Source organism: Schistocerca cancellata, chromosome 2 (assembly GCF_023864275.1).
Source record: "Schistocerca cancellata isolate TAMUIC-IGC-003103 chromosome 2, iqSchCanc2.1, whole genome shotgun sequence".
Lineage (NCBI taxonomy): Eukaryota > Metazoa > Arthropoda > Insecta > Orthoptera > Acrididae > Schistocerca > Schistocerca cancellata.
The window spans coordinates 263,659,902-263,687,433 of NC_064627.1; the positions used below are offsets into that span (position 1 = coordinate 263,659,902).

The 27,532-nt window shown below is 39.4% G+C and overlaps 1 protein-coding gene across 2 annotated transcripts in view; it reads right to left on the reverse strand.

Moving 5' to 3' along the window:
* Positions 1 to 6,746: 6,746 nt before the first annotated feature.
* Positions 6,747 to 27,532, reverse strand: part of LOC126161605 (protein tramtrack, beta isoform-like) — a 202,726-nt gene continuing 181,940 nt past the window's right edge. For both annotated transcript variants that reach the window (XM_049917556.1, XM_049917555.1), the window contains one exon: positions 6,747 to 11,880. In XM_049917556.1, coding sequence (XP_049773513.1) covers positions 11,441 to 11,880 — 440 coding nt within the window. In that variant the 3' untranslated portion in view covers positions 6,747 to 11,440. The remainder of the gene's footprint in view (positions 11,881 to 27,532) is intronic.

A 27,532-nucleotide genomic window follows, 5' to 3' on the forward strand; every position in this document is an offset into this window, starting at 1 on the left:
TTGGCTATGAAAATGATGATTTGTTGATCAGATCTTTGGTTCAAAGACTGGTTAATGCTGCTCTCCACTAAAGCTTCTTATGTCCAATCCCCTTCACCTCTGCATCGCTACTGCAATCTACATCAGTCTGAACTTTTTTTTACTGTATTCACCTCTTGGCCCCCCTCTGCAGTTTTAGCCTCTAGTTACCAAACTGAAGATTCCTTGATGTCAGCCACAGCATATGTTCTATTAAATAATCCTTACTTATAGCCAAGTACCCCCCCATGAACCATGGACCTTGCCGTTGGTGGGGAGGCTTGCGTGCCTCAGCGATACAGATAGCCGTACCGTAGGCGCAACCACAACGGTGGGGTATCTGTTGAGAGGCCAGACAAACGTGTGGTTCCTGAAGAGGGGCAGCAGCCTTTTCAGTAGTTGCAAGGGCAACAGTCTGGATGATTGACTGTTCTGGCCTTGTAACAATAACCAAAACGGCCTTGCTGTGCTGGTACTGCGAACGGCTGAAAGCAAGGGGAAACTACAGCCGTAATTTTTCCCGAGGGCATGCAGCTTTACTGTATGATTAAATGATGATGGCGTCCTCTTGGGTAAAATATTCTGGAGGTAAAATAGTCCCCCATTCGGATCTCCGGGCGGGGACTACTCAAGAGGATGTCGTTATCAGGAGAAAGAAAACTGGCATTCTACGGATCGGAGCGTGGAATGTCAGATCCCTTAATCGGACAGGTAGGTTAGAAAATTTAAAAAGGGAAATGGATAGGTTGAAGTTAGATATAGTGGGAATTAGTGAAGTTCGGTGGCAGGAGGAACAAGACTTCTGGTCAGGTGACTACAGGGTTATAAACACAAAATCAAATAGGGGTAATGCAGGAGTAGGTTTAATAATGAATAGGAAAATAGGAATGCGGGTAAGCTACTACAAACAGCATAGTGAACGCATTATGGTGGCCAAGATAGATACGAAGCCCGCACCTACTACAGTAGTACAAGTTTATATGCCAACTAGCTCTGCAGATGACGAAGAAATTGAAGAAATGTATGATGAAATAAAAGAAATTATTCAGATTGTGAAGGGAGACGAAAATTTAATAGTCATGGGTGACTGGAATTCGAGTGTAGGAAAAGGGAGAGAAGGAAACATAGTAGGAGAATATGGATTGGGGCTAAGAAATGAAAGAGGAAGCCGCCTGGTAGAATTTTGCACAGAGCACAACATTATCATAACTAACACTTGGTTTAAGAATCATGAAAGAAGGTTGTATACATGGAAGAACCCTGGAGATACTAAAAGGTATCAGATAGATTATATAATGGTAAGACAGAGATTTAGGAAACAGGTTTTAAATTGTAAGACATTTCCAGGGGCAGATGTGGACTCTGACCACAATCTATTGGTTATGAACTGTAGATTAAAAATGAAGAAACTGCAAAAAGTTGGGAATTTAAAGAGATGGGACCTGGATAAATTGAAAGAACCAGAGGTTGTACAGAGTTTCAGGGAGAGCATAAGGGAACAATTGACAGGAATGGGCGAAAGAAATACAGTAGAAGAGGAATGGGTAGCTTTGAGGGATGAAGTAGTGAAGGCAGCAGAGGATCAAGTAGGTAAAAAGACGAGGGCTAGTAGAAATCCTTGGGTAACAGAAGAAATATTGAATTTAATTGATGAAAGGAGAAAATATAAAAATGCAGTAAATGAAGCAGGCAAAAAGGAATACAAACGTCTCAAAAATGAGATTGACAGGAAGTGCAAAATGGCTAAGCAGGGATGGCTAGAGGACAAATGTAAGGATGTAGAGGCCTATCTCACTAGGGGTAAGATAGATACTGCCTACAGGAAAATTAAAGAGACCTTTGGAGATAAGAGAACGACTTGTATGAATATCAAGAGCTCAGATGGAAACCCAGTTCTAAGCAAAGAAGGGAAAGCAGAAAGGTGGAAGGAGTATATAGAGGGTCTATACAAGGGCGATGTACTTGAGGACAATATTATGGAAATGGAAGAGGATGTAGATGAAGATGAAATGGGAGATATGATACTGCGTGAAGAGTTTGACAGAGCACTGAAAGACCTGAGCCGAAACAAGGCCCCCGGAGTAGACAACATTCCATTGGAACTACTGACGGCCTTGGAAGAGCCAGTCCTGACAAAACTCTACCATCTGGTGAGAAAGATGTATGAAACAGGCGAAATACCCTCAGACTTCAAGAAGAATATAATAATTCCAATCCCAAAGAAAGCAGGTGTTGACAGATGTGAAAATTACCGAACTATCAGTTTAATAAGTCACAGCTGCAAAATACTAACACGAATTCTTTACAGACAAATGGAAAAACTAGTAGAAGCCAACCTCGGGGAAGATCAGTTTGGATTCCGTAGAAACACTGGAACACGTGAGGCAATACTGACCTTACGACTTATCTTAGAAGAAAGATTAAGGAAAGGCAAACCTACGTTTCTAGCATTTGTAGACTTAGAGAAAGCTTTTGACAATGTTGACTGGAATACTCTCTTTCAAATTCTAAAGGTGGCAGGGGTAAAATGCAGGGAGCGAAAGGCTATTTATAATTTATACAGAAACCAGATGGCAGTTATAAGAGTCGAGGGACATGAAAGGGAAGCAGTGGTTGGGAAGGGAGTAAGACAGGGTTGTAGCCTCTCACCGATGTTGTTCAATCTGTATATTGAGCAAGCAGTAAAGGAAACAAAAGAAAAATTCGGAGTAGGTATTAAAATTCATGGAGAAGAAATAAAAAGTTTGAGGTTCGCCGATGACATTGTAATTCTGTCAGAGACAGCAAAGGACTTGGAAGAGCAGTTGAATGGAATGGACAGTGTCTTGAAAGGAGGATATAAGATGAACATCAACAAAAGCAAAACAAGGATAATGGAATGTAGTCTAATTAAGTCGGGTGATGCTGAGGGAATTAGATTAGGAAATGAGGCACTTAAAGTAGTAAAGGAGTTTTGCTATTTGGGGAGCAAAATAACTGATGATGGTCGAAGTAGAGAGGATATAAAATGTAGGCTGGGAATGGCAAGGAAAGCGTTTCTGAAGAAGAGAAATTTGTTAACATCCAGTATTGATTTAAGTGTCAGGAAGTCATTTCTGAAAGTATTCGTATGGAGTGTAGCCATGTATGGAAGTGAAACATGGACGATAAATAGTTTGGACAAGAAGAGAATAGAAGCTTTCGAAATGTGGTGCTACAGAAGAATGCTGAAGATTAGATGGGTACATCACATAACTAATGAGGAAGTATTGAATAGGATTGGGGAGAAGAGAAGTTTGTGGCACAACTTGACCAGAAGAAGGGATCGGTTGGTAGGACATGTTTTGAGGCATCAGGGGATCACCAATTTAGTATTGGAGGGCAGCGTGGAGGGTAAAAATCGTAGAGGGAGACCAAGAGATGAATACACTAAGCAGATTCAGAAGGATGTAGGTTGCAGTAGGTACTGGGAGATGAAGAAGCTTGCACAGGATAGAGTAGCATGGAGAGCTGCATCAAACCAGTCTCAGGACTGAAGACCACAACAACAAACAACAGCCAAGTTGTGCCACAAATTTCATTTTTCCTCAGTTCATTCAGTACCTTCTCATCCCAACTCCGTCTGGGGCATCTCCACATGTCTTTGTCCGAAATCTCACTGACTGGAGTAGAATTGTCTTCAGTCAAGAGTCCCACTTCGAAATGAGCCCTGATGACTAGGGAAGATGTGTCTGGAGACTCTCTGGGCAGCAGTGGGATACCAGTCTGACTGTCACCCACCAACCATGAGTGACGGTGTGTGGTGCCATTTCTTTTCATAGCAGGACCCCTTTAGTTGTCACCCACAGAATCCTTCCAGCACAGTGGTACTTTGACGATATTCTGTCCCGTTTTGTTGCCTGCCTGCACACAGTAAGTGTTTCTACCACCTTCCTTTGTCCTCGCCAAACTTTGAATTGGCCAGCAAGGTCGCTAGATCTCTCACCAATTGTGAAGTTTGTAGCATTATGGATTTTGGGCAGGGCCTTCCAATCAGCTTAGGATTTTGACACTCTAATGTGCCAGTTGGACAAAATTTGGCTTGATACCCCTCAGGCAGACATCCAACAACTCTACCAATTAATGCCAACCTGAATAACTGCTTGCATAAGGGCCAGAGTTGCCCAACCCTTTTTTGACTTGCTCAGTTGGTGAAGCTCTTTGTCTTGAATAAATCATCCGGTTTTTTGGAAATCATTACCATTTGTTTGTCTGTAATGTACATTACATCTGCTGAGATTCATCCCATTCACGTAATTCCTTTATGGCGCATCATTTTTCTTTTGTCTTAGAGTGTACCTTCAAATGAGACTTCCTAACACACAAATTTATATTATGTGTTAACAAATTCCTCTTTTTCTGAAATGATTTTCTTGCTACAGCCTGCTTTCATTTTATGTCCTCTCTACACTGGCCAACATCAGTTATTTTGGTGTCCAAGTCGCAAAAAAAATCAACTACCTATAGCATCTCATTCTCTAACATAATTCCCTCAGCATCGCCTGATTTGATGAAATTCACTTACCCTTGTTTTACTTTTGTTGAAGCTCATTTTTTGAAGAGATTATCCATTCCATTCAGCTGCTGTTCCAAGTTCTTTGCTGTCTCTGACAAAATTACAATGTCATCAGCATCCCTCGAAGTTTTTATTTGTTCTCTCTCTGAAATGAAATTCCCTTTCCAAATTTCTTCTTGGTTTTCTTTACTGCTTGCAAAATGTACTGAGTAGTGTAACGGAACATATTAAAGGCTTTACTGTACCGAAGTATGCGATACCCTCCAAATTCAACCAGTTTAACGAGTATTTATGATTATAGAAAAGTTATTGTGTATGTTAACAATGATCGCATAACATGTCTGCATAAACAGTCAACCCATTAAATTATACTGAGTAACTGACCCACACAAAAGTTTATATCACTTGATCACTGATACAGCAAATGTCATCATGTAAAAACACTAAGTTCATCTTAAATAATTAATACGAAGTACGAAAATTAGTGGCCAACTTAGGTATTTTGGATCTCCTTAAATAAAAATCACCTAGTGAAACCTATTTGTTCACTAGGAGCGTTTTCACTCAGTATTCACGAAATCAATCCTATTTTAGACGAAAACCAACGTAATTCTTAATAATTCATGTTATTTACTTATTTATGCAAATTAGAGAAGTCAATTGACAAACTTCTAAAAAACGGCCTTTTTGTAACAAAGAATTATTCTGTCAAGACAACAAATCTGTCTGTCATTTTAATAACATGTTAAATTATGTCACTCAATGCAAATTAATAACTTTTCTGCACAAATTATGATAACAGATGTACATGTGACTTGTAAACTATATCTCTTTTTAGTAGTTCTTTGACAATGTTATAAATACAAGCAGCAAGAACGGTCGAGAGGCAGTCGGAATGTCACTTTGGTAAAGTTTGTTTCTGTGTTATTGTTTTAGGTGGATAAACAATGCAAAGAACATGTAACGGAAGTACTACTTTGTGTTGAGTCATGGTCTTTGGTGGACAGTGGAATTAAGATGGCCACCACAGTAATAAATATTTGAAGTTTACATATTTGTTGGTTTCGCTCGTTCTTTATCATCAAAAGCACATAAAAACACGGGACCGCATGTTTTCAACCCTAGACAACCAGATTTAGAGCCAGCATCAGCATCGAGACACAGCAGCGATCCAGCAAGTAGCAGCGATTACCACAACACAATGAATTTTAATGGCGCCAACCTAACATCAAGTGCTAACAAGCTCCGTAAATGGGAGTGAAATAGTGCAATTATAGCAATTAGCAATATCTACGACCAGGCGACCATTACAGTAGGTAATGCCAGGGATAGACTACAACACAGCCTTACTCCTTTATGGACCACTAGTTTGATTTAATGTCTTTTAACTCTTATAATTGCAGTTCATTCTCAAACCTACTCCTGCCTTTTCAGTATTTCTCATTAAGTGATTATGACAGTCCTTAGGATGCATGGTACTACATCATTGTCATATTTGTCTTTAAAGTTCATGAATAATTTACTTGTCACAGCAATAAACAGCCAGATTTTGTTACAATGTACGTGTATCCTGATAAAATACAGATGACACTGAGCAGCTCTTTTGAAGTCTTCAACTACATCCTTACACTGGAAACGAATTTCAACATCATTAATCAACTTGGAGGCATTGGATGAGCAACTTACTAAGGGATGTGTTCTTCATTCCTCCAGGCAGAAAAAAAAGAAAAAAGCAGTGCTCCTGTGTAGCCTCATGGAAGAGTTCTTAAGACTCCATAACTCTTAGGCACCATATGGCAAACAAAACAGAGCATTCATGGCATGGATTTTCATATTCACACTGCAATACCCACGGAAAACGATGTGCAGAAATTTTCTGAACAGCTGGAGGAACAAATGCAGATGTGCATGGAATAAACGGTCCCCCTCTGAAGGCAACCACCACTAATGGAACTTATTTGGTACGTACACAAAGGTGCAGCATCAGTTTCTTCTTTTCATGATAAAGAACATTTCCCAGTGGAATGCAGTAACACCTCTTCAGGAAAGTGCTTGTCCACTGCCAATGAGTTGACTGATCTTGATTAAACGTGCCACAGAGTAAGGTCAAAACACAGTTGTGTACTAATGTGCCACCAGAAATAGTTCCATCATAAAACAAGCAGTTTTGCGTGCTTTTATTTATTTATTTCTTTCTTAAGAACTAACATTTACAAGCATAAATTCAAATCCCAAGGACTCATAGGTGGTATTGTACAGCATGAAAAGTGTGTAATAACTGAGAACAGGTAAAATCACTTTCTGGACACAATCTGCAAAAGCATTTGTTTATTAGTAATAACTAAAATTGTACATATACAACCCACATTAAATATTTAATAAAAATAGTGAAAACGTAGTTATTTTCACTACTAGATTATAATAAGAATCAACTCATGATTTTTAAAGGTCTGTATCAACACAGGAACATTGGGACAATGAATGATTTTAGATGAACTTCAAGTACAGAGCTACTTAGAAATATGTCATGCACCAACAACAGTAATTTCTTGTGCTAGAATGAACTGACTAGTTAGTATTCTTCATCAATGATCAAAAACAGATTTCTGTCTATACAAAAATGATAAATAAAAAACATCCAGTAAAAATTTACAACAAAAAAGGCACAAGAAGAAGACAGTACAATGTGCCAATAAAGGTAATTCTTACAGCTATCCACAATACAATTTTATATACAAAGACTGCAACAAAGATAAGCCGGACAAACTTTCTGCATTGCTTGTATTAGATAAATAATAAATATTTTTAATATAAAATATTTTGTGCATCCATGGGTTCTTCTCATTTGTACATTTCATATTAAAAGAGCACTCTTAATTGACACACTTGATATTTAATATATATTATTATGTTCTATTTACACCTCTAAACGTAAATGACAGAAGGCAATGGTTCACCTGCAGATGATTCAAGAATGGTTTGTAGGCACACATAGTGGCTCATAAAGCAGCATTAGCTTCCACACTTTTATTCTTTCCTAGTCTTGTTCCCCCACCAGCAAAAAATAATGACTACAGGTAGCACAGAATAGTCCCTTAAGTATTACAACCAAACCAGAACTTGCAGGGGCCGAAAAATTCACGCTGCTATTGTGAGTGATGAGCTGAAAAACTTGAAGGCTCCATAGCCATAAAACATTAGATTATGCCTTTTATTGCTATTTATGTTTGTTGTTTCCAACCTATAATTTATTACTGTACTGTTTACATCTCTTTGTGCATCAAAACTCACTCACAACATTATTTTCTGTTATTTTATATTTTGTAAGTGTTTGTCACAAAATCACTGCCTTCAATGTGATTACGGATAGGTAACATGCTTTTTTCATTTCATTCAGGGAAGTATCAATATTACTTATAAAATGTACAATATATCTGTGGAATTAAAAATAGTCCTCATATTGAACAATTTTTTTTTTTTTTTTTTTTAGAGCATTTTTACACTTAAAAATATTGTTTGGCAAACTATATAATTGGCAACATGGTTTTACAAACTTAGTAAAATTTACTTACTTTTTTGGGAAGTTAATGGAACAGTATAAACAGTGGGATCTGAAAATTAATTTTGAGAACAGGAGCAGAGGAAAGTAACTTGCACATTGACAGACATCAAAATAAAGTGTGTAAACAGTTTAAGTATATGAGAAGTATCCTACCATGTGATGGAAGATGTGACAGAGTTATACAACAATGAATCACATAGGAAAGAATGGTTATCCAAAAACTAAATCTTGTACTTTGGTTGGTATAATGCAGTTATACAAATCCACTGAGCAACCAATAACAAGTTGTGGGAGTGAGTGTTACGAACTCACAGAAAGTATAAAGAGACTTAGAGCTTTAGAAATGGACCACTTGGGAGGAGCATGTAGAATTTCCCAACTCGAAATGAGGAAATAAGAGAAAGGAGGCAGAGCCAGTATATTACAGACAGAATGGAAGACAGCCAGCTTGGGTGGTTATGGCATGTCAAAAGAATGAAATAAGACAAATGCCTAAAGACAGTGCTTCCATGACAACCTCCTGGAAGAAAAAGAAGAGGAAGACCACCAAAAGAGTGGATATGGGGTATCCAAGAATTGGTGGAGAGAAGAGGATGAGAAAGAATGGCGATATTGAGACATTAGGCATGTCACCATAGGTGTAAAAGGAGGTAGGGAACCCAGTGGTAGATGCAAGAACTGTTGCATGCGGTAAGAATGAATCACGCATCTAAAAGTGTCTGAGTGTGTCTGGGCTCTCACTAAGAAATACACATCTACACTGCTACTGAATTATGATCATTCTGATAATCTTTAACTGCATGTTGCAAACATTACTCAGATCTGTGGTTTTCATTGCTTGATTTTTATTAGAAAGAAGGCATACATTTAGACACATTAATGGATTGTAATTATTAATGCATTGGTTAACCAGACACTAACAAAATAGTGTTAGAGGAGGAGAGTCCAGGGATGGAAAAAAAATGAACAAAATCACACACACCACACAGTAACCACACACAGAAACGTGAGAGGATGTGACTGATGTGTGGTACCCATGGGATGGTAATTATTAACACAACTCAAAAGTGGTGTGGCAATGATGTTATAAATGCATAACAAATATTCTTTGAATAAAAGAGATATGACTGTCATGTTCCTTTAGTTCAACCCCTCCTCAAACTATTATCATTTACATCAACCATAGCATTGTCTCCTGGAGAAGACTGGAACTGGGTTTCTAAGCTGTCTAAGCCCTCAAGTTTATCACTTGCATTTGCAGTTTGTTTTTTGCTTGACTTGCAGTTAATAGGATTCAACAGCCTAGTATTAACATTTTCTTCACATGTGGCTCTGTTATTAATGATGAACACTGTTTTTTTTCAAAATAATTCCAGGCTATTTTTTCATCTTAATATTTGTAAGCCTAGTTGATGTAAATTAATTTATTGGACTGCTATTTCAATAAACAACTTTCCAAAAATACAATATGAAATTACATCATAATTTTGACATATTTCTGTCATAATGTGAAGTAAGTAGGAGTTACATAATACATGCAATATACACAGCATATAATTTATACAAAAATATCCACTCCACCCTTCTAAACTCTCTTATTACAAATATAAAAAAAATCTGTTACAAAACATTAATCAGTGTTTTATTAACTGCAACTATTTGTAGAACATGAGTTCCCCACTGAAAAATACACAGTATTGTCACTGCTCTCAAATATACACCTGAATAAAGTTACACATGCTGGGAAAGAAGCATCAGTCAAAAAGGCACAAATTACAGGTACAGAATGTCATATTATGATTGCTGTCTTATAAATATTATTTTCATTGCAGTTCATTATTTAAAAATATTTCAAAGTAAATCTGATGGAAATATATTAATGAGTGAAATTCACTTGAAATCCATACGCTGCACTCTTAATTGCAAGTGTAAGCAAAGAATATTATCAACATCAATATCTGGAGTGTTGGATAGAGTTTTTAAGTCATCATAAATCTCAGAGATGCTTTCTTTAATAAAGATGGTTCCAGTACTAGTGTTGTCTCCATAAATAATATCTAATTACTTGGTTCTTGAATGTCTGTTGCTTATGACCTTGCCTTAAATACCTGTGTATAATCACTTTGTTGTCAATGGGACATTGAACAATAATCTTCCTTAATATTTAGTTGCCAATCTTTGAAACCACAAGAATTAAGCTCTTCTTTTTAACATACAATGCATTGGCAAAAAAATAAGATTTTGAAATAGTAGCTACAGGTAGCATAAACTGTTATTGTCTTGTGCCCGTAAAACTGGTAAGTTTACATTGTTGGAACAACAGAAGTAGTAGAGAACCATCATTCGCATGTTCAGTTATAGGTATATATGGCTTTGAGTCTGATAAAAAAGATAATTTTATGAGAAGTCCAAAAGTTGTGAAACTCTCAGACCTGGAAGTCAGGTACAACCAAAGGTGGAGATATCTGTCCCATCGAGCCTAGTGCAATGAATCTTTTTGGAGTTAGTTACAGTAAATCATCAATCAAAGGTAAAGAAAGCTATTGTTACCATCTGTCTACATTCTGCACAACTGCTCATGTTCTTTTGTAATATAATTTATGTTTCTGATGTCCACGTATTAGCATCAGGTATAAATGAAAATAATTTGAGAGAACACTGTAATACTACACTTTCTACACTACCCTACTTCAGTGTGCTATCAAATTAACATAAGTTATATAACTTTAATGAATTTAACATGAAAATAGTATCTCACTGACTTCTACTTTAGGAAAAAATTAATGACAACTGATGCACATAATTATAATGATACACATAATTAAAATGCAGTATTACAATACTTTGTCAGTGAAAAACATGTAATATTGATTTTGGAAGTCTGTGACATGGACCACAATGGTAATGGTGTTAGGGACTGATACTGAGCAGTGTATTATAATTGAAACATGGCAAAAGTGACAGATCTGAGAGCAAAAGGTGAATAGAAATAAATCTTACCAAGACATCACAGAAGAATCATGTATGGTCAGTTTATGTCTATATGCCCTGTATTTGTCACTGTATGATAAAAACTATATCATTAGAGCTCAGTACCTTTCAAAATGTGTTTCTTATGACAACTGACAAGTATCACAAGTAAATTATTCTGCTTCATAGTATACATTGCTAAATCCACAAAATGACACTAGACACAGGAATGATACGCAATTTATCAAGCTCACAGCAGGGAGAGCTGTGTTGTTCAGATCTGGCACTTCTAAAGATAAGTAGTAAAGTGTGATGCCAACACAAATTAATGTGAAAAGCGAATTATGAGTAACATATTAAGTCCGTGATGCAGGCTTCTCTGCTTCGCTGGCAGATCCATTTGAACAATCTTGGTCATCCTGTGAACTGCTGCTTGCTCCAGCATTAACTATTCCCCCACTACTGCCAGATCCACTACTATTGGCAGCACTTTTATTCTTCCTGATCATACTGACAAATGTGTCAAGGCGTGTTGGATTTGGTATCTGTAAAACCATATGTGCTTCTTCAAGTATCAAAAGCCCATTGTGGGCATCTGTGGGAGCCAATCCATGGCTGTTTGTCACATGTTGTTCCCAATCTGAGTGTGATGGAAGAACTTCTGCACACCATTTGCACGGCAGCTTCTGTGATTGAGTATGTACTGCTTTGATATGGCGTCGGCGGAAGCCCCAACTGGTGTAGGCACGGTCACAGAATGGACATGGAAATGGCGGGTACGGGAAACTTCTGCTTGCTGTAAAATAAAGCCTCAAATTAGCAATTTATTTAAAATACATTATAAAAATATATTACGTTTTTTTCAGAAAGTCAACTAACATAATCAACAGTCAAAATACTGCCATTAAATAAGCAAAACATAATACATTACAATATTAGTAAGACACTTTTACATGTGTGAGAACACGTGCTCTGCAATCAAAGATAATACAGTCATGAACCAATTCTCCACAACATCCAAAATAGTGTTCCATATGAATCCTGACATGATGTCATTATGGCACTTTTGTTATTAGTATTGTTTTCAATTCAAATACTGGTTTGGTGCAGTTCTATGCCAGTTTATCTGGAGAAAGTCTCATCATCTCTGTGTAACTATTGCAGCGTACATCCACTTCAACCTGCTTATCATATTCAAGCCTTGGTCTTCCACTACACTTTCTACCTGGGCACTATCTTCCATTACCAAACTATTATGTCCATGAACCAATCCCTTTTTTCATGTAAGTTGTGCCATAAAGCTTCCCAAATTTTAGTAAGTATCTCTTTGTTGGTTATCCGATTTGCCAATCCAATCTTCACCAATCCCCTGTAATACCATATTTCATTTTATGAATAACTTAACATTTTACAACCAGAAACAGCTGAGATATATACTTAAGTTAAGTGTTATTAAGTAAACTTGAACTGTAGTAGCAAAGCTGCATTGTTGAGATCTCGTGCAAATCACTTAAGAAACTATAGAAATGCAGACAGAAGACACTGCCTTAAACAGTTGAGAAGTACATCAAGTAACAAAGAGAACCACTGTGTTTCTTTTGTGTTTGAGGAGCTTTCGGATCACAGATACTACTATCTGCTATTAAGCATGAAGTGATACTATGATGGTGTGGGTGTATCCTGTAACATAAATATTGTTCTGCAAGAAGGGTACTTATTGTCTTCTAACATAACATTGCCCCAAAACACATTACTAACTTTGTTCATGCACTGTGTGTATACAAACTTATATAGTCCTCTGGTACAGTCAATCACTTGAAAACTGCAATAGTATGTGTGGTTTTTCTTTATAGCAGAGAAAGTGGTACTTATTTCTCCTGCTTCATCACAGACAAAATTTCATTATCAATGAAACAAAATTCATCTGAATAAAAAATTCGTTGCTTAGAAGCATAAAGGCTTCTAAGCAATGATGAGTTAGACTTAAACCAGGCTAAAGGAGATGAAAGACTATGTTAAGCAAGTTAGTTAATGTAAATACATTATTTTTATAACTATCTGGAGATATAATAGTAAACTTAAATTTATACATATTACAGTGGGAATGGTTGAGGCTGCAAATTTCTTATGACATATGAGATTAATAGTTTGACATGATACATATTGGCAGAATGTTGTCATCTTTGGGGCCCATGTATTATTAAATCATTTAGGATAGTATACAATCCTTTCAGATTGCAATGTTTCTGATGTCTGTGTCAGGTCAGATGATGAAATGTCACCTCTAATCAGAAAAATGCAATACAAATTAAATTATATCAGTTTGTAGGGTTCTACAGCCAGTGTCAGCTTCAATAAAATCATTTTGAGAAACAGGCCACGTCATTATGAAATACTAAAACGACTAAAAGTCTGACATTTCGAACAACTTTGCAGCTGTCCTCTTGAGCACGAATGTTGGATTCTGGTGATGGTCTTCCCCTACACACTGCCTTATTTTGGTTGTCAGGTGGCTACCAATGTCTCATTCTGGGATGCCACTGGATAATTCAAAACAAAAAGTGGTGTGGAGTGGTGACTATGGCTGGTGACTGGCAGGCAATGGCGAATTGATGTCTTGTTTATATACTGTTTAATCCAGGTCATTTGAAGATGCTGGCTGTTGAACACATTTGCCCTGATGGACTCTGACTGATGGCAGCCAGGCTGTCAGTAAATTTTAGCTGCTGTCCCTGTTCAAGCTGTTAGGGTATTTAACTATTTCAGTAGACTCCCTTTGTTTTTTTCTGCTGGATTCACAGCTGATGAGTAAGCACACAAGGTTTTTGAAAATTAATAGTTTGGCCACAGTCCTGAGGGAGTTCAGGTAAAGCTGATTAGTTATTTTGCACCAGTCATACACAGTGTTCATGCTCCAATGTGAGTGCTAATGCATCACTCAGAGTAACCAATGTACACTTTGCCACATTCACATTTCTGTACATCATAGCTCTTTCTGTGTTCTTGGGGGGAGGGAGGGAGGGAGGGAATAGCCAAATCCAAGCTTCTGGAATGAAGTTTCTTAGATCTATGATGAGGCAAATGAAAATGGATAAGATAAGGTATGAAAGGAACACAATTGATGAAAATGTAAAACTCACTGTACTGGATAAACTATGGCAATCTAGTTTAAGATGGTATGGTCATGTTAAATATATGTTAGAAACCAGAATGGCCAAGAAAATCCTCAAAATTACTAGAAATGGGAAAAGTCATGATGGACAGCCAAGAAGAAGACGGATTGACATAATTAAGAAGGGTGTCACTGAAAGAGGTCTCCTTTGGGACAGTGTCTGTGAGTGAGCCATACAAGAACAGAAAATTTTCAAAAGAACTTATCATCAGCATCCTGGAAACCGGAGCTGTAACCTGATGATGTGGTGGTGGTGATAATGACGACAATGACCTACTTAAGGTAACTTTTCCTCCTTTGACATATTTTGATTCACATCCATAACAGGGACAACCTCTACTACTACTGTCACTAATAAATAAATTTGTAAAACAGCCCAAATAAGAGTAATATTGAAGTTTATATCTTAGCTCAATATGTAAACCATCAGTGTTATACATGTCACATGGCTATTTTAGTTTGATGTTGGCTGCATGTCCAGTGTGCTATACTCTCATCATAGATATTCCTATTGTTTGCTTACTATATTGAAATTGCAATGTATTATGAACTGTCTGTAGTCTAATTGCTGCACCACAGCAGAGACAACGTAGGTAGCACATCATTATGAGACAAATAAGATAACAGCTGTAAAGTCTGCAAATCAACATCTGATGTCTGGAGACTTGGTCCCATATTCTTTAAAATGAGATACAATATTGAAATTTATGAAAAACTACACTGTGTGAAAATGTTGTATGGTCCACTTTAAAACAAGAAAGCAGTTGACAAAGTATGTAACATTTCAGTAATGGAGGACTGGAAGCTTGGTTTAATTAATCTCGTGACTCACAAACACCTTCAATGACTTGTTGTTGTAACCAAAAGGTAAAGCTATAGTTTCTCTTCCCACAGGTTTTGAGTTCAACTGTGGTTGGTTTCCATAGATTTACTCGTATTAATTAATGTTTTCCAGTGCACGTTTCTTAGTTTCTTTAGTATTAAACCTGAATTTATTTTGACATTGAACTTTACCTTATTATATATCACCCTTTACTTTTGACACCTAAATACCTGACACATTATGAAAAGTATAGTTGCTACTCACCATACAGTAGAGATGCTGAGTTGCAGATAGGCACACCAAAAAGACTGTCAGAAAATTAGTTTTCGGCCAACCAGACCTTCGTCGGAAATAGAAAACACACACACACACACACACACACACACACACACACACACACACACACTCAGGGAGACTGTGCTTTGTGTGTGTGTTTCTACCTCTGACAAATGCCTGGTTGGCTGAAAGATAATTTTATGACAGTCTTTTTGTTGTGCCTATGTTTGACTCAGCATCTACGCTATATTATGAATAGCAACCATCATTTTTATAATATTGTTACATTCAATTCTGGATTTTCCATTGTTGACACAACACGAAATTACACAAAAAGCAGCTCATAATAATGCAAAACAATGAAAAATATTTGTACTGATTTACAGTGTTCAGAATGGTCTCCACTGGTGACAATACAAACCACACACACACACACACACACACACACACACACACACACACACACAGAGAGAGAGAGAGAGAGAGAGAGAGAGAGAGAGAGAGAGAGAGAGAGAGAGAATTATGAAGTGACTGGTCATCCATTCAATAGCTGGTTTCTGGGACAGCATAATTAAGGAGGCAGTTGAAACCCATATGGCACTGATGAGAACATGCCAAGTGCCATGACCCAATTTCCCAGAAACTTTGCTCAGTTAACAAGGGTTCAAAATAAGCGAACACATGTCTCAGCTTATTCGCAGATACTTGACAATTTCTGAGAAAAAGGAAGTCAAAGTTTTCAAGGTACATTATGTGCCTCCTTGTGAGTAAAAGTTCAACTGATGCACCGGCAGAGTGGCTAGCATTATGGTTTCACACATTTGTGCCCTATGTTCTAAACCTGAGCGAGATTCATCTGGAGAAATTTCACTGTGGAAAACTTGACTTCGCACAATCGCGTGGTGTTCAGAATTTCTCTGTTTTGAATGTTTCTAAGATCAGTATTATCCAAAGGAATACACCAAATCTTACTAAAAAATAAATATAAGAATAAAATACGAAAAATAATATTTAATATAATAATTACTATAATCATTCTGGTCTGAGCTGCTGGAGATGGTGCTCATTTGTGTGTGAGATGAGCTTACTAGCGTGAATGAATGTGCATTTCCTTTTTTGCTGAAGCCTTTGGCTGAATGCTAATGTGTAAGTGTCCTTCCATTGCGCCGGTCTGCAACTTAGCCTGTCATCTTTACGGCAAGGAGCAATCTATCTTTTCCTTATATTGTAGAATTAATGTAAGAAATGATGTAAGAATGAAATATAGGAATATGAGGATTTAAAAATATTGTAATCCCTGAAAATACCACACATCTATATTACATCATAAATGTATGACACTTATGGTGAAATCCAGTTGCAATTTTGCAGTTAACACAACACCCATGTATCTTCTAACTTGATAAGAAGCATTTGTGCCATAACCTTCTATGGCCTTCAGTGAATAAATGGAAAAATATTGAGCACAAGGTGTAAACGTGAGAGACTGCACTCTAGCCACTGTGCTACTATCTTGGCTGAGATTATCGCGCACTAAAAGGCACCTAAGTTACGTCACAAAATTGACCATCACTTTCTCAGAAACAGTCAAGAATCTATGGATAAGCCGAGACGTGATCACTTATTTTGACTCTTCTTCCACTACGCGAAGTTTCTGGGAAATGGATTATGGCACCTGCCTTGTTCTCCTTATGAGTTGGATTAATTTAGCCAAGAGATCTACCCCAGCAAAACTGAGCAGTCCCCTTTGGAAGCTAAACGATACTAGTGACATTCAGCTGCAACTCATGAGTCAGTAGTGAACAGCCATGAGTTGCCACTCATCAAAACATGGAACTGGAGTGTCAGTTCAACTGTTCTGGAGTTCCTGTTACAACATTTAAATTACTGCTTCCACTGACACCTATAAAAGGACACAGATTGTGACACACAAGTACTTCGCTAGAAGATGGGAGGAGAGAATATGCTTACTGAAACATCACAAACACCACGTAAGCCTAGGAGATTTATAGCACTGAGAGGTTGTGAAAACCTAACACTTTTAAACAGAAGAATAATAGTTACGTCTGCAACTACCAGTACAAGAATATTATCTACATCTACAGCCATACTCTGTAAACCACTATGAAGTGCATAGCAGGGGGTACTTCCCACTGTACCATAAATTAAGGTTTCTTCCTGTTCCACTTGCATATGATCCTTATGGGAGTGAGACTTAGCGGATTGCAGTACATTCCTAGAGTCATCATTTAAAGCTGGTTCTTGAACCTTTCTAAGTATGCTTTCTTGGGATAGTTTGTGCCAGTCTTCAAGTGTCTGCCAGTTCAGTTTCTTCAGCACATCCTGACACTCTCCCAGGATAAAACAAACTAGTGACTATTCATGCTACCCTTCTCTGTATTTGTTCAATGTCCCCTGTTAGTTCTATACACTACAGATCACATGCACCTGAACAATGTTTTAAGATCTGCCACCCAAGTGATTTATAAGGAACCTCCTTTGTAGACTGATTGAATAAGTGGTAGAATACTAGGAAAATGCAAAGTTTCCCACCTGCTTTGCCTATGACTGGGCCTACGCAAGCATTTCATTTCATATCCCTACAAACTGTTGCCCTCATGTATCTGAATGAGAAGACGAGTTCCAATTGTGAATCACTGATATTGTTGTTATAGGATACTATGTTTTTTAGTTTTGTGAAGTGCACAGTTTTACTCTTCCGAATATTTAAAATAAGCTGCCAATTTCTGCAGCAATTTGAAGTCTTATCAAGATCTGATTGAGTATTTGTGCAGCTTTTCAGATAGTGCTTCATTACGTATAACTGTATCATCCACAAAAAGTCTGAGCTCACTACTGATATGGTCTGTAGGGTCATTATCATATAACATGAACAGCAAGGGTCTCAGCACACTTCCATGGTGCACAGCTGAAGTTATTTCTGCATCTCTTGATGATTCCCCATGCAATATAACATGCTGCTTCCTCCACTACAAAGAAATCCTCAATCTGGTCACAAATTTCACTTGACAGCCCACATGATCATACTTCCAATAATAAGCATCAGTGTGGTACTGAGTCAAATGCTTTTTGGAAAAGTGCAAATTGAGTTTCACATGTTCAATGTTTTCAGAATCTATGCTGGTTGGCATGAAGGAGGTCAACCTGTTCAAGATACCTCATTATGTTTGAGCTCAATATATATTCTAAGATCCTGCAGCAAATAGATGTCAAGATACTGTACATTTGTTACTCTTCTTGTTCACAGGTATGACCTGCACTTTCTTCCAACAGCTGGGTATGGTTTCACATTTGAGAGCTCTACAGCAGATTAATGTTAAAAGAGGAAACAACTCGGACAAAAATTCAGTGTAGAAATTTGTTGGGGATATCATTGGGCCCCAGAGCTTCATTCAATTATAGCAATTTCAGCTGTTTCTCAACACCGCTGATACTAATATCTATATCACCCCTCTCTGCAGTGATGTACACAGTGAATTGGGTCAATAGCCCTGGATGTTAATTTGTAAAGGGACATTTGAAAATGGAGTTCAAAATTTATGCATTTGCTTTGCTTTCAATTTCCGTTCTTATCTCATCCATAGGTGCCTGGACACTAAGTTTGGTGCCACTAACATCCTTTACATAGGGCCAGAATTTTTAAGGGTTTTGTGACTGATGCTTCAAGGGCATTCTGCTGTGGCAGTAATTTAAGTGTTTATGCATTGCCCTCTTGACAGCCAAATGCACTTCATTCATTCACTGTCATTGGAGCCATTTCGAGTTCACAGGATGCACAACGCACTGATTTCTTTGGACTCCTTATGAATGTCTCTCGTACATGCTCCATATTCACTTCACTCACACTGGGACGTCCGCTTCTCTTTGTCAGACACAAGTAACCCATTGTAATGAATTTGTTGTGCCACTGGTAAATGGCCTTCCTTGTTGGTTGCTTCTTACTGTACTTGGTTCTAAACATCCATTGAACAGCTGTAACACATTTTCCAACACACAGAAAGCTCGCTCCGCACCTTAACTTGCCATGTTTGCAACTAGTGCTGACTATTGGCAATTACCAAACTACGCTGTGGCGTTATACATGAAAAATGCTTTGTTTTACATCTATTATGCAGTAGTATATGTGTCTTTAGAAGATTCTTTACAGTTATAGTATACCAGGGAGGATCCCTCCCATAATGAACTATCCTACTACGTACAGGGTGTACATAAAGTCTGGGAACAATTTCAATTATTTATTGCATAAGAACTAAACATTGTACAGATGTCGTATATATTGCACTTTGAAGAGAAACTCTGAAAGTTTTTTTTTTGACCCGGGGCAGACATCAATATAGTAATCGAATTCTTGCCGTACCTGTCCCAGCATGGCATAGTCATCTGTGGCCGTTGCTTTCCATATTCTCTCCCACGACTCTGCTACATCACGTGGTAGAGGAGGTACATACACCAGATCTGTAATGTGTCCCCACAGAAAAGAGTCACACAGAGTGAGATCTGGTGATTGGGGAGGCCATTTCATGAAACAGCAATAACCTTCTGTAGCACAGTCAATCCATCGATGTGGCAGCTCTATGTTCGGATACCCACGAACTTCACAATGAAAATGGGGTGGAGCCTCATCCTATTGAAAGATGAATGGAGCGTCCAACTGCATTTGAGGCATCAGCCATTGCTGCAACAAGTCCAAGTAGGGATATCCAGTGACAGTGCTCTCAGCGAAGAAGAAAGGCAGGTGCAGTTTTCGATGTGACAAGGCACAAAAAACACTTACCTTCGGTGAATCATGCTCAAGTTCAGTGCATTTGTGTGAAAAGTGTCTCTGTCGCTAAAAATTACGCGATCAACAATGCCATCCCCATCCTCATTCAATTGTTGCAACTGCGAACAAAACTCAAAACGCTTATTTTTGTCGTCAGCATTGAGCTTCTGCACTAGCTCCAATTAGAATTGTTTCATAGACAGCTTCTGTTGCAGGACTTTCCACACTGTCATTGGAGTCATTTCGAGCTCGCGGGATGCACGACGCACCGATTTCTTTGGACTCCTTACGAATGTGTCTCGTATGCTCTCCATTTTCACTTCACTCACACAGGTACGTTTGCTTCTCTTTGCCGGGCACAAGCAACCCACCGTAACGAATTTGTTGTGCCACTGGTAAATGGCCTTCCTTGTCAGTGGCTTCTTACTGTACTTGGTTCTAAACATCCGTTGAACAGCTGTAACACACTTGTTTTTGTCAAACTCCAACACACGGAAAGCTTGCTCCGCACCTGAACTCGCCAAGTTTGTGACTAGTGCTGACTATCGGCAAATTACCAAACTACGCTATGGCGGTATACATGGAGGGAAAAAAAATCAGGGTTTCTCTTCAAAATAACATATGTATGATATCTGTACGATGTCTGGTTCTTGTGCAATAAATAATTGAAAGTGTTCCCGGATATTATGTACACCCTGTACATATCTATCACGTGCATCACTTCCCATTCTCCTAAACCTGAGCCACAGTTCTTCTTCAGAGCTACATGTTGTGAGTTCCTTGTTGAAACAAAACATTCCTGCATTTTTTCTAGTCTGCCCTTTGTACTTTGGCAATCACTGTTTGCTACAACTGCTGCATAGTCACTGATACCAGTAACTATTGTAACTGGTATCAGTTGTTGTTACTTCTACTTGTTGCACTTAATACTTTGTCAGTCACTGTAGCTACAACTCATTCATAGTCACTGATACCAATTTCTAGGTGGACATTCTCAAAAATATCAAATCTATTTTGTACTAGGGGACACAATATATTTCCATCATAAATGGTTTTCTGAACAATCTGTTCTGGGTAGTGTTCAAAGGACAGGATCTCTTGTCATATCCATTACTCACAAAACTGTAATTTTCCCAGTTAACTGTTGATGATTTAAGTCTCGTCCAATGATGGTAGTGCTGACTGGAGAACTTATGTATCAGTTAATTTATGTTGTGTCTAACGTTTTCAGTTAGATCTGGATGTGAGTCTGTTGGCCAATAGAAGGATCTGATGATAAGTTTATGCCCATCCTTGATATTGGGTCTTTAACAACAATCTTGCATGCAGTATCAATTTCTGTTGGTTGATTTGATTTTCTTGACTGCTGCAACAAATAATACATTATTTCCATTTCCATTTCCATTTACCAAAAGTGCATCCTTTGATATATGCTTAAATTCTCCCCAAAAATCTCACTGCTGTCAATTTCATATTTTAGCTAGCTTTCTGTATCTAGTATTATGTGAGCTCCACCACTTGTCACGTGTGCTTGCTTCGGCACTTTATTGTGAAAACTCTGGCAGTTAATCACTACAATTTTAACACTTTAACCTGTAGGGGACATTTCCTTGGATTTTATACTGACACAGCTATTGTTATCTGGACTGGTTGGAGAGTAGCCTAATATAGAAAGCCATTGTGTACATTCCACATTGTCAGATATCTGGGTACTGGCCTTTGATGTGTAGTGCACACTTGACCCCCTCAGAGGACCATTCCACATAGTTTAAGTCCAAGAAGTCACCATTTATCTCATCAACAAAACCTTTGAAGTCTCTGGTTCAGTCCTTCCATGCAGCTCAGAAATAGGGAGCAAGGATCAGTGCTCGGCACAGCACTGCAAACTGTGAGCTTTGTCAAAACTATGTGAGCAAGGCTGCTCTTTTCAACTTTCTCTGCCAGTCACTGGAATGTTCAAAGTATGATCTCAGAGCCAAGACAATAGGCATCATTTGTTCCAATGTGCACCACAATCTGCAGTTGGTTGCATGCTGTTACTGTAATAGCTGCTGAAATGTCTTCAAAATGTTGAATGAGCCCTCCAGGTATACACACTGAGTGCACCTGGAGTTCCTTCCCATCCATTGTTGCTGCTTCCCTAAGGCGTATCATACTTACCAAATACACTCCTGGAAATGGAAAAAAGAACACATTGACACCGGTGTGTCAGACCCACCATACTTGCTCCGGACACTGCGAGAGGGCTGTACAAGCAATGATCACATGCACGGCACAGCGGACACACCAGGAACCGCGGTGTTGGCCGTCGAATGGCGTTAGCTGCGCAGCATTTGTGCACCGCCGCCGTCAGTGTCAGCCAGTTTGCCTTGGCATACGGAGCTCCATCGCAGTCTTTAACACTGGTAGCATGCCGCGACAGCGTGGACATGAACCGTATGTGCAGTTGACGGACTTTGAGCGAGGGCGTATAGTGGGCATGCGGGAGGCCGGGTGGACATACCGCCGAATTGCTCAACACGTGGGGCGTGAGGTCTCCACAGTACATCGATGTTGTCGCCAGTGGTCGGCGGAAGGTGCACGTGCCTGTCGACCTGGGACCGGACCGCAGCGACGCACGGATGCACGCCAAGACCGTAGGATCCTATGCAGTGCCGTAGGGGACCGCACCCCCCACTTCCCAGCAAATTAGGGACACTGTTGCTCCTGGGGTATCGGCGAGGACCATTCGCAACCGTCTCCATGAAGCTGGGCTACGGTCCCGCACACCGTTCGGCCGTCTTCCGCTCACGCCCCAACGTCGTGCAGCCCGCCTCCAGTGGTGTCGCGACAGGCGTGAATGGAGGGACGAATGGAGACGTGTCGTCTTCAGCGATGAGAGTCGCTTCTGCCTTGGTGCCAATGATGGTCGTATGCGTGTTTGGCGCCGTGCAGGTGAGCACCACAATCAGGACTGCATACGACCGAGGCACACAGGGCCAACACCCGGCATCATGGTGTGGGGAGCGATCTCCTACACTGGCCGTACACCACTGGTGATCGTCGAGGGGACACTGAATAGTGCACGGTACATCCAAACCGTCATCGAACCCATCGTTCTACCATTCCTAGACCGGAAAGGGAACTTGCTGTTCCAACAGGACAATGCACGTCCGCATGTATCCCGTGCCACCCAACGTGCTCTAGAAGTTGTAAGTCAACTACCCTGGCCAGCAAGATCTCCGGATCTGTCCCCCATTGAGCATGTTTGGGACTGGATGAAGCGTCGTCTCACGCGGTCTGCACGTCCAGCACGAACGCTGGTCCAACTGAGGCGCCAGGTGGAAATGGCATGGCAAGCCGTTCCACAGGACTACATCCAGTATTTCTACGATCGTCTCCATGGGAGAATAGCAGCCTGCATTGCTGCGAAAGGTGGATATACACTGTACTAGTGCCGACATTGTGCATGCTCTGTTGCCTGTGTCTATGTGCCTGTGGTTCTGTCAGTGTGATCATGTGATGTATCTGACCCCAGGAATGTGTCAATAAAGTTTCCCCTTCCTGGGACAATGAATTCACGGTGTTCTTATTTCAATTTCCAGGAGTGTATTTGAACTGTTGATGATTAATAGATCTCTAACCTTTTGTGTTTGCTTCCTCCTGATACAGAACACAGCAGGTTTCCCTACAGGCCAACAGGAGAAGTAAGTCTCACTGGTTCGACTTTGATTTCAGGGGCATGTTTAACTTACTGGTTAGTGGGGTCGGTATGACATCTCACGTCCTTCCCCACATGGACTGGGAGTGATAGATTCCATACTTGCTGTAGAAGAGACAGGATCCACTTCAGGTATTTTTGGTACCTCTGGTGTGCGGCCTTCTGGAGCTTTCCCAACATACCCATTTGCAGTAGCTTTCAAATGTTTGACAGTAGTCAGGGCAGTGTCCAGCTACTTAATAATATCAACTAACTCATCCCATGTTCAAGAACAGCTTTCATAGTGAACCTGTGTTGTGGCTGCTGCAATGTCTAACGAAACAGTAAACAAATAACTTTAAAATAGGCCTGATCATTCGCTTCCAATTTCTGGAGCCATTAAGCAAAAAGTATTACTAATTTCTTTTAAGAACTGAAGCAATTAGCATGCAAAATGATATTTCTACTAAGACAATAGAAAAATCTGGGATAAAACTTTTTTGAGGGTTAGTTGCTAACAAACTTGAAAATAATGTTAACTGACAATAAGTGCTGACAATATAAACTACTGTTGAAAAGGAAAATTAAATGTAACACTGTATGTTAGTTATATGCAATACAGTAACTAAATCACAAATGTCAGTTTACCATAGAATATGAGTAAAGTTCAGAGACAGATTAAGCAGTTTACAATACTTTCAAACAGTGAGTCGATGTTATAAAAGTAGATGATTAATAAGATCAAATTAATGTTGAAAACATTGTAAAGCAACATTGCTGCTAATATTGTTCAGTTTATTTGTTGAAGAAACAATGAAGTATGTAAAAGACAATTTCAAAGTAGGAATGAAAGTATATTGGGAATAGAAATAAGTGATGGAACCTGCAGAAAATATAGGCCTTCCATCTGAAAGCAAGGAAGACACAGAAGACCTACTAGATGGTATGGTCAATGCTTATATAGGATGGAATATACATTAAGGATAAATAACACTAACATGAAAGTGCTAAACAGTAATGCATACAATGACCTGCTGGATGCTAATTTGGAGAACAAAGAGAATAATGAAAGAGCCATCCTATCCATGAAACAAGATTACTAAGAAGTACAGGAGTGCAAAATGCATCAGAAGTAGATTGTTGTACGTGAAGAAAATTTTCTTCAACAAGAAAGCTCCAATGGTACCAAATATGATAATGGAGAATTCATGATAGAATATAAATAATGGAAGAAGTAAATGTAATAACTCATCATATAGCTTCCAGACAATATCCTTCTTCAGAGATGACTGCAGAATACATACACATGCAGCTGCACTGACACTGCTCTGGACAACTACATTGTGTAGGAAAGAGAGGCAGGGAGGCAGAGGGATGGTTGGAGGAGAAGGTGGCTGACAGCTGGTAAGGAGAGGCAGCAATGTGGAACCAGTGAACTCACCCTGGTGCAGGCAATGGGTGGAGTGGGAAAATGGGGAGGGGGGAGGAAAAGCCAAGGAAGAGGAAGACTGTGGAGAGAAGGATGTGAATATAGAATGATTGATTTGGGAGGCATGGGAGAAGGATGGACATGTATCTGACATGGGTGAGAGCAGAGACTGATGCTTTACAACAAATTCTTCAATCCCACAATCTTACTGGCCCCTGACTCTTCTAGACCCTTGCCCACTTGTGCCCTTGTCCACACTCCTGTCCACCCCTGACTCCACATGCCCATGTCACCTACTCTTTGCAAGCTCACTAGAGCCACATTTGCAGTAACAGACTTCAATAATGACATGGGGCTATCTATCACAGCTGTCAGAGATTGATCTCTACCTGCAGCCATCACCACCAGTGGTGCTACAATCTACAAGCTGTCCCTGCAGGTGGTGCTCTGGGAAGAGACCATACTGCCCGAGCACACATTCCAATACCTGGCAATGGGACCTTGTGACTGCAAACTGGCTATAACCATGTTCCTGCCTCATGTGCTTGCTTGATGGAACATTCTCTTTACTGGCCACTATCTGTTGACAACATTTGCTTTGATTCTAAACTATACATGGACTTTAATATTGATCAACTATTTTCTATTTGTATAACATCGAATCTACAAGTTGCTGTATTAACTGTGTGCCTGTACTGAGTCAGTGTATTTCATCCAATATATTGTGATCATAACTGCAAACTTGAACGGTGGCGACAAGTAATTCCAGACTTGCAGTGTACTGATATATCAGGCAACATGGACTGAGACTCTTATGAAGTGCTGGCTTCTCCAGCAACAGGTACAGTGGCATCTTGATAGGTAACTACTGGAACAACACAACAGGAAATCACAGCATTGTCTATCAGGAATGAGACTACTTTGGCTGGTCCACCGCTTCCTTCATTTCTGGACTGCAGTGATGACCAGGAAAAACATAACGACGCCTGAGCCATCACTTCACTTTACCTACAAAGTAATCAATTCAGATCGAAAACTTTTTTTGTGGTCTCCGCATAGTGTGTTGGTTTTGCTCCACAAGTCATTCCCCCTAAAAACTCCTAATAGTTTGTCTTCTGCTGAATTTTGTAACCTGTTGGATCATTACGGGTGTCAATCCTGTGTGGCATTTCCTAGATTGAAATTTTATCAGCCCTGTAAATGACCACCAGAAACTTTTAAAGACCAGGTCACTGATCTCCAGGGTCCTAATTGTCATTGTGCTCTTGTGTGCATTGAAGAATCATGACGACAATCGTATGCCAACACCTTGATCTTAAATTTGCTTCTCTGAAATTTACCTAACAAGGGGGTAAGCTCAAAGGCTTTATAACAACTGGATCCTGCCTTAGGCAAAGTACTTGCAATTGCTCAGGCTTCCAAATCCACACAGGAAACTGAAAGCCAGTGGGAGGTTCAGTTTGCAGTGTTTCCCTTCACCACTGGCGCAATGCTAAACATTTCCCAGGCACATAACAGGAAATCACACAACTGATTTGGTCACTGCAATAAACATATAATGCCACGCCGCTGCCCTTGTCTTGAGCATGACAGCCTAGAGGCACATGAATATGGCACACACATTTCAAGTGTGTCTGAATGATCTCTCTCTCGCATCTCATTTTCAAAATCTTTTCTGAGTTGAAACTCAGTGTTTCCACTGATACCCGTGCTGAGTTGAAACTCAGTGTTTCCACTGATACCCGTGCTTCCTCTGCCTGCGTCAGTCAGCTACTTGTTTTTTGTGTGGCGTTAGAGGCCACACTACTGGAGTGTGTCAGTCGTCCAGCAACTGGCAATACAAGTATGGTGCGAAGTCACTGCTCCCCATCAAGCAGTGCACTCTACTTAAAAATGGCTCAGCCTGCTACTGTTATTAATGCTGCAACTGAATTGTTTGGAAGTACCTTTTTAGGGAGATACTGGCACACTCTCTCATCTTGTGGAACTGCAATGCCTACATTGTGTTACATTCACCTCTGTTAGAATAGTTTCGTAGGAGAGTAATGGCATTTAGTGGCAATGACACACAGGTGAAAGGTGTTTTTGCTACTCCTATAAAAATGTTTCACGGGAACTTTCATTTTTGGTTGTTACTTCTGATAATACAGAAAATATAACTGGATTAGAAGCTTTCAAACAGTTGGGGTTTCCATTTTGGAGAATGTGTGTTTGGTCTTCACAGTGATTCCACTTCGCAGCACTGGAGACTTAACTGCCTCATATTCAGATCTGATTACCCTGGCT